The following is a 9,006-nucleotide window of genomic DNA, read 5'->3' as shown; positions in this document are numbered from 1 at the left end:
CGACAGTGCAATAAAGGTGCGATACTAACGATAGTGCAGCACAGACCGCAAACCGCAATAGTGCCAACAGTGCCAATAGTGCATAGTGTAATAGACTACGAACCACAATAGTGCTGAGAGTGCCGATAGTGCATAGTGTAACCGAGACTACGATAGTGACGATACTGCGACATAGTCCACGATAGTACGATAAGGGTACGATACTGACGATAGCACGACATAGGCCACGACAGTGCGATAAGGGTGCGATAGTGCGACATAGACCGCGATAGTGCCGATAGTCATAGTGTAATAGAGCCGGCGATAGTGACGATAGCGCGACATAGGCCACGATAGTGCGACATAGGCCACGACAGTGCGATAAGGGTGCGATACTGACAATAGTGCAACAGACCACAAACCGCAATAGTGCCAACAGTGCATAGTGTAATACAGACTACAAACCACAAGAGACTACGAACCACAATAGTGCCGACAGTGCCAATAGCGCATGGTGTAAGAGACTACGATAGTGACGATAGCGCGACATAGACCACGATAGTACGATAAGGGTGCGATAGTGACGATAGCGCGACATAGACCACGATAGTGCGATAAGGGTGCGATAGTGACGATAGCGCGACATAGACCACGACAGTGCGATAAGGGTGCGATAGTGACGATAGTGCGACATGGACCACGATAGCACGATAAGGGCGCGACAGTGACGATAGCACGACATAGACCGCGACAGTGCGATAAGGGTGCGATAGCGACGGTAGTACGGCATGGGCCACGACAGTGCCGACAGTGCATAGTGTAATAGAGACGGCGATAGTGGCGATAGTGCGATAAGGGTTCGATAGTACAGTAGAGAGAACGATAGTACGCTACACATAGTACGACAGAATGACTAGAAAACGATCCGATAGAAAGATATAGATAGAAGGATAGAAAGATGATATACAAAAGGAAAGCAAGGAAGGAAAGAGAAACAAGATAAAAATGATATAGATGGAAGCATAGAAGATGGTGTAGATGGCGAGAAAGATAAGCAAGATATATAAAGATATGTACATAGAAAAAAACTGAAGATATATGAAGGGAGGGAGGGAGGAAGGAAGGAAAAGATACAGTGAAAGATATGTAAGATATAGTAAAATAGAGATATATTGGGTTGTCAGAAAAGTCATGATACATTTTTTTGTTGCAAAAATGTATCATGACTTTTCCGACAACCCAATAGAAAGATTCAAAGTCGGGACTGAAGTTTTGCCCTTTAGAATTTTGATTTTAGGGTGAATATTAAGAAAGAAGATTCAGAAAGAACCTTTGACCTTCCCCATGTCCTGCCTAACAGATTCAGATGGAAAAACCTCCAGGAAAGAAATCTTAAATTCATCTAGTCTGAGTTAGTGTGGTAAATGGGAAGGTGTCCAGCAGAAGCCTGTCATGAGAGGCGTCTCATTGTTTGAGTTACCTGCCATGTGCGTTACACCCTTCCTCAATTATCCTATAAATCACCCATTCTCATTTCTGAAATCCAACAACCGCCCCCCTTGCACCCCACCTTCTGTTTTGTTCAAAATGTCATTTATACTCGATGTTGCCTTGCTGTGTTTATAATTTTCATGCTCATGTGAATTCTCCATCTGCGTGTATTGGATTTTCGTCTGTTAAAATCAGTCTCTGTTAATTTGATTAACAAAGAAGGTGGGAGGAAAAGTATTGGTTTTTTTTCAGTGCCTTTTTTTTTTTTTTTAGCTGAGCCATCCTGCCACCATCAGTGGCAGGCAGTTCAGCTTAGACTGGGAATCGAACCAGCAACCCTATTACTCAGAGCTTGCACTCTTGAGCGAGTTCTTAACCAACTGAGCCACTCGGCCTGCAGCGCTTATTTTTTTTTAGTGTTTATTTTCGAGCGCAAGTTTCCATTTTAGGAAAACTTAGCAAACCCTGATTTCACAGATAAAGAGTATGCAGAGCTTCAGGCAATGAAGTGGTCAGAGGAACATCTGATGTGGTCCCAAAGATCACTGTGACCTCTGGGGACAGGATGGATTTAAAGGAGAAAAAGTTGAAATGTTCCAGGCAGGAGTGAACTAGGGAAGGAACTGCAGGGATGGAGAAGGAGGAGGGAATGGGGATAAGATACAGTTTGTAAATAAAATGGGCAGATGGATTCACTGGCTATGCTGGAGGGGCGGGAAAAGTTAAGCATGACTCCCAGGTTTCTAATGGGTCACGTGGGTAATCATTTGTGTCTCCCACCCAGCACCTTGACCTCAGCCAAACCGCTGCCTTAATTCCTCATCTACCCACTAATCATTCAGATAGCTCCTCCAACCACCCCAAGTTTCTATTTTTATCTATAGATCACCAGCTTTTCTTTCTCTTCCCTGATGCGCTCACTGCAGTGTGTTACACATTATAGACATTTTCTACCTGATAAGCTGTAGGTATCTCAGAATCCACTGTGTTTCTTGAAGGCCTTTGATTTTGAGCTGAACCATTCTCCGCGGGACTCATCACCTCAGACACTGCCCCAAAAAGAAGCCTCTTAGGAGACTGAATACTTTGGATGGGAGAATTTTCTCTTTGGTCTGCAAGTCAAAAACAGTGACAACATTTAATTCTTTTTCAACTTCTGCCCTCCCAACAATAATGCAGCCGATTCACACAGCAAAGAAAACAAGTTTTCAGAGCAACTGGGGGAAAAATCCCACCTAACTATGTCAGCGACTGTGACGATTGCTGCCCTCTTGAATTTTACTAAGACCGCAATTAACCCCTGCCCCTGTATTAGGATAGGTAGGCAACAAAAGTCATTTAATTTGCAATTATAAAGACACATTTCTGATGATCCAAGCTAATGACGGATAAAAGAATAAAGGGCATACAAAGAGGTATCACCTGGGACACCTGAGCATAGGATGTAAATTCCAGGTAATGCCAGGTAAATTCATCTTGGATGACCAGCTGTAAGAATCCAAAGGGATGACTGATGACAAAGGCCATTGACTGTCCATCTGGTCATTGCCCTGAATCTCAAATACACATCCCTGTTCTGATTCTCCAACATCAAGAAACAAGATGTCCAATTTCATACTTCCTTTCCCCAAAACACTTCCCGCCAAGTTTGCGTGGACTTCTGAGAACAGGTAGGCAAGTATGTTACCTGACTTGTCCTGCTGGAATGAGTGAACTCTTTGCACACTTCGAGACTTTGGCTGAGACATGGAATAGAAGGAACCAGAATTTGTCCTGCCCAGCAACAATTGCTTGATTCGAGGACTTCTTCTCAAACCTGTTTCTACAAAACCAGAATCACAGTCAGTCGCCAAGGAGAAATGCAAGCCTCACATTTTCCTATGTGTGAAATGGCTGAAATTGATGGGACATCACATAAAAGGTAGAAATGTGACAAGCTATTGGTTGAGGCTTCTGAGCCGTTTTGACAAAGCTAAGAGAGGGATGATATTGGCCCCGACGAGGGGCAAAAAACCACTAACCCACTAGACTGTCACCTCTAGACAGTCTCATAAACTGCCTCCATTAAGCAAGATGTAGGCTCAAAAATGTTTGTGAAATACAGTGACTTTTGTAAAAAGTTAAAAAAAAAATTTAAATTAGAAACACCACCTGTAAGAGTATTATTAAAGCTAAAATGTTAACAGAGTATTTCTGAGTTCTGGGGTTATGTAAAAATATTTCTTCTGCAGAAATTCTCAGTACACTATGCACATGACCAGTCACAGTTTACTGATGTGCACTGAGGGCCAGAACTGTCACCACATCTGTGAAATATCTTAGGATACGCTGAGCGACAACAAACACCAATACAGAAAGGTTTTCACAGAAAATAGATGAAACACAAAAACCCCCCAAATCCTCAAGCAAATGTAGGCGATGCTACCTCCTTTTTCTGGAGACTCTTCCACAGTATCAACGTCAGGACCAGGGTCAGAGGACCTTGAGGAAGAAAAAGCACCAGGATTATTCCTTTTTTGTTAAATTTTATTGGGGAACAGCCATGGTCATTGGTTACACATTGCTTTCACGTTATAATGGCAGAGTTGACTCTTTTAGGAAGGGTGCAGCTCATAGTGGCCCGTGCGGGGATAGAACTGGCAACGTTGGTGTTATGAGCTCCACACTCTAACCACCTGAGCTAACCGGTCACCCAGGGTTATTCTTAATTAACACACCTTAAAAGAGACACACAGCTTTGCACCTCATAAGGTAACAGCCCACCAGGTTTGGTAACACCAGTGCTGGTGAGCTCTCTAAAACCTTTTTCTTGGAAAGCAGTTTTACATCAGATTTCATTTACAATATATACACTTTCTCATGCCCACAAATTCCACTAATTACAATTCATCCTGCAGATAAACTCGCGCAAGTGTGTAAAATCCACACACCAATACTGTCTGGGCAAGACAGAGTGGACACAGTTGAAAATGCTGGACAGTCTATGTGAAGCGAATGTAAGGACAGCTCAAAGGCGGAGGGAAGAGGAAGACTGGCTGGGGACTCAGGGCCTGAGAGCCAGGGCAGTGAGCTCCTGGAATCAGCTTTCTGCATCACCAATTCCAGGCTGAGTGCTGGAGACGCTGACCACCTGAATACACCAAGAGGTGCAGACCAAAACTGCCCTCAGGAAAGCTAGCTCTCTGCAGCCAAAGAACCAGGAAAGGGGCAGCCATGCAAGACAGACTTTCAGATAAGCAGTGCCCTTCCCCACCAATTGCCATGGGATGCTGTGGCCCCCCCACACCCGTCATCACAGGGCAAGCTGAGATGCGAGACTTCCAGCCTTGCCCGGCCATAATAAAAGCTCCCTCCTTCCTCTTGTGAGCACAGGAACAGAGCTAAAGATAGTGGAATATCTATTCAGCAGAATATTAGCAATGAAAAAAGGTGAACTACTGATGCATGCAATAACACGCATAACTCTTAAAACAGTTACGTCAGGGGGCCGGCCGAGTAGCACGTTAGTTAAGAGCTGACTTGGGACGCCAGCTCTGAGCAGCAGGGCCCTGGTTTGGATCCCACATGAGGGCCAGTGATGCTGCGCCCTCTACAGCTAAGATGGTGAACAACAGCTCGACCTGGAGCTGGGCTGCCGTGAGTCGACAGCGATGGCGTAGGCTGCAGCCTCTGCTGCAGTGGGCTGCCATAAGCTACCGTGTGTGGCTGGCAGCTGGTCACACCGGCTGCCAGCCACCGTGAGCGGCCGTCCAGAGGCCGGCAACTGATCTGCCTCACCCAGGAAGAGTGCAATGATAATACCAACATGGGCCAATGAAGCAACGTCCTCCAAGGCTAGACTGACAACCAAAAGATCAGCAACTTGTCTGTTCCCCTCCCCCCGATTCTCCAGTGCTGTTCCCCTCCCCCAACTCCCCAGTAAAATCTTAAAAAAAAAAAAAAAAGTTACGTCAGGTCAAAGAGGCCAGACGCAGGGTGAGCGCCTTCTGTAGGTTCTCCAGCCCTCAGAGTTTGTAGAATGTTCTTTGGTTACAAGCAACACGGTCACGATTTGAATCACAAAGGTCATGAGAAGGTACACAGTGGCCCCCAAGGTCATTAGGGAGCGGTCTGGTATATGAAGAAGCCAGACCAAGACATCACTCACCTGCCCTTGATCTGTCTGTGAAGCAGCCTTCGGGAAATTTGCTTGTGTACTGGAGTCTCGGCCACACTCTTAGTCAGCAATTTGTGATAATAACCTAAAATGTAAGCGGCATCAAGTTCACTTCACCTTATCCAAAAGCAGCAGCAAGGCCAAGGGAGCAATGTGACCTTATGTGTGACTTATTACTTAGCTGGAGGGGGTCTTAGGATCTTTGCACCAAGGTCTAATCACAGGACTCAATTTAACACGATGTAGGAGTTTACCAGCACTATTGGAGATAAAATACTAAATAAGCAAACGTAAAATATTATGAAATTCTCATCTAATAAGCAGTCCGGAAAAATGGAAAGTTTATTGGGGCTAACACATCTATCCACTTAGTTGACAGTTCCTGTATTTATGATTAAATAAAGTATGTGAAAATGCTGATGTGATGTGTCATGTGAATGTTAAGATATTTAATATTCCGATATATCTAGCTGGCATAAATTTTCTCAGTAGAGTAGGTACCAAGCTACTCACGGAAGGAAGGACTGGTCTGAACGGAGTTAAAATGACTGGGAAGAGGAGTGATGTTGGTAGGAATATGGAATAAGGACCCTCTAAGCTCTCCCCCATAAAAGGAATGAGAACACCAGCAAACATGCTCAAACTCAACTGCCCCATGGTAGCCATGAGAACCAATAGCCTGCAGTCATGGTGAAAACCAACAGCCCGGAGCCTCCGGGTGGGGCAGAATGGCATTGAAAGACCCCCAGTGCCCCACTCCCAGATAACTGGCATTATTTGGCCTGTCTGGCAGTTCCCGGGAAAATGCCACTCACAAGGCTTGTCTCTATTTGACCTGACTCAGAAATCAACCGGGGCAAAGCACCTCTTCCCAGGGAGCGTTTACTGAAAAAATCAGCAACTGTAAACACACGAGCTGCCTGAGGTGGTGAGAAAACGTGGGGCGGAGAGCAAGCTGGCTAACAGTTTAAATGGGAAAACTGGGGGCTGAGATGCCCACAGGGAATTCTGCAGACCTCTGAACATTTCTGGGAACCCAGGAGTCCAGGTGCTGCAGGGTTGTGTGTATGTGTGTAGAGACCAAGAAGGGTCTCTACACTGTCCCCGTTTGCTGACCTCGAGCCTCTGGGAAAGCAAGAAGTAGAGCTGTCAACTGCCCGGCTGAGTACTGAAGGCATGAGCCAACACACACACAGGGCCCGACGCAAAGGCTGGGCAACTTAATGGTTCCTGGCGTTTAATTTATGGAAACCTGTGCCCTACTGTTAGCTGACCCTTGAGCTCACCAAGCAGAGGTGTCAGGGGCTACACATGACAGGATGCAGTGTAAAGAATTAGTTTCAGAAAGTCACAAAACAAACGAAGCAGTAACAACAAACCCTGGCAGGAGGAGTTGGGTCTCTGATTGTCAGAGTTGCCTCATTATATTCTTTAAACTGTCTAGTTGTCAACAAAAAAAATGAGCAACGCAAAGAAACAAGGAAGTATGGCCCATACACAAGACAAAAAAAACAGTCAATAGAAACCATCCCCAAGGAGGTCCAGACCACATTAGCTATTTGAAGTATGTTGAAAAAACTAAAGAAAACCGTATCTAAAGAACTGAAAGAAAGTATGACACTGATGACCTGCCAAATAGAGAATATCAAGACAGAAATCATAAAAAAAAACAAAATAGAAACTCTACAGTTGAAAAATAAAATATCTAAAATAGAAGCATCTACTAAAATATACCTATAATATATAATATCTAAAATGAAAAATTCATTAGAGGGGCTCAGCAGCAGATTTGAGGTGGCAGAATAAAGAATCTCCAAATTCGAAGACAGGTTAATATTCAGCATGAGGGACAGGAAGAAAAAAGAATAAAGGAAAATTGTCATGGACACCTACAGGACGCCATCAAGCATAACAACATCCAGACACTGGGAGTCCCGGAAAGAGGCAGAAAGAATATCTGAAGATAGACTGGCTGAAAACCTCCCAAGTTTGACGAAAGACATGACAACCAAGAAGCTCAATAACTCCAAGTAGAATACAGTGTCCAAGTGACCCACACCTAGACAAATCATTCGGTGTCAGAAGTCAAAGAGAAAGAATCTGGGGAGAAGCAAGGGCAGCGGTTCAGCACGTACAAGGGGTTCTAACAACCAGGGATGTGCTCATGAGTAAGCGGCACTGATCTTCAGTGAGGGAAGGGCGTGCACCAACCAGCTGCCACCCCCGCTACTCAGCCCCACTGCAGCTGTGGGGATACCGGCCCACATTCTGGGAGCAGCTGGTGGGGCAGACGGTAGGGACCTTGTGACTGCATGTAGTGTTTTAAAACATATTTTTCAGTGACAGTTTGACATTATGTTAGTTTCAGGTGTACAACAGTGATCAGACATTTATGTACCTTACGTAATGATCCCCCTGACACCATACATAGTTGTGCCCCATTTTGGGGTTGTTCTCTTTGGTTGGTCTGGTGGATCCCTGTGGGGCCAGGGCAGACACTTCCCTCCGTTTCCACCCTCTCTTCCCCGCACTGCATCTATCAGGAGATTTAAAGGGATAGGGACACCTTTTTATTTTTCCTTTTTGGGAGCCAGACATTTGCGGAAATATTTGTCAGGTCACCGGCCAATCATAGAGATAACAGAATGCAAACCTCAGTGACCACACACAACAAGGAGTACATGCTTTGGAAAAAATGCTTGAAAAAGGCACAAACAGACAGCTCCAGCCCTCAATAAGCACAGATCAGCAATCCCTCAGGAATGGGAGAATCTGATTTTCAGATTTACCATATTATCATACTCAGAGTATCCAATTCTCAACAAAAAATGACAAAGCAGACAAAGAAACAGGAAAGTATGACCCTTTCATAGGGAAAAAAAGAAACACAGGTTTTCTTGACAGAAACCATCCTTGAGAAGGCTCAGATATTGGAATCACTGGTCAAAAACATTAAATAAACTCTTATCAAGCTCAAGGAAACCATGGACAAAGAATAAAAGGAAATCAGGAAAAGAATGAATGAATATCAACGAAGCACTAGAAATTATAAAAAGGAACCGCACAGAAATTCTAGAGCCGAGTACAATAACTGAAAAGGAAATAGATGGGTTCAACTGCAGATCTGAGCAGGCGGCAGAATATCCGGCAATCAGGGTTATCCAGTCTGAGCAGGAAGGAAAAAGAATGAAGAAAAACGAACATAGCCCAAGGGGGACCTGTGGGACACCATCAAGTGTACCAACATACACATCCTAGAAAACCACTGAATTGCACAATTTAAAAGTTACTTTAAGGGCCGGCCGAGTGGCTCAGTTGGTTAAGAGCTCGCTCAAGAGTTTGAGCTCTGAGCAACAGCGGTTCGAGTCCAGCCCGAGCTG

The 9,006-nt window shown here is 44.8% G+C and overlaps 1 protein-coding gene across 18 annotated transcripts in view; it reads right to left on the bottom strand.

Moving 5' to 3' along the window:
• The window catches only part of TICRR (TOPBP1 interacting checkpoint and replication regulator), a 144,885-nt gene that overhangs the window by 6,126 nt on the left and 129,753 nt on the right, over nt 1-9,006 (bottom strand). For all 18 annotated transcript variants that reach the window (XM_019640074.1, XM_019640081.1, XM_019640078.1 and 15 more), the window contains 4 exons: nt 5,618-5,711; nt 3,896-3,951; nt 3,158-3,292; nt 2,425-2,582 (listed from right to left, as the gene is read on the bottom strand). In XM_019640074.1, the coding sequence (XP_019495619.1) occupies nt 2,425-2,582; nt 3,158-3,292; nt 3,896-3,951; nt 5,618-5,711 (443 nt within the window). The remainder of the gene's footprint in view (nt 1-2,424; nt 2,583-3,157; nt 3,293-3,895; nt 3,952-5,617; nt 5,712-9,006) is intronic.

This window comes from Hipposideros armiger, unplaced genomic scaffold (genome assembly GCF_001890085.2).
Source record: "Hipposideros armiger isolate ML-2016 unplaced genomic scaffold, ASM189008v1 scaffold_48, whole genome shotgun sequence".
NCBI classification, from domain to species: Eukaryota; Metazoa; Chordata; class Mammalia; order Chiroptera; family Hipposideridae; genus Hipposideros; species Hipposideros armiger.
The sequence above is the reverse complement of the archived record's forward strand: the minus strand, read 5'-3'. Positions and strand labels throughout refer to the sequence as shown.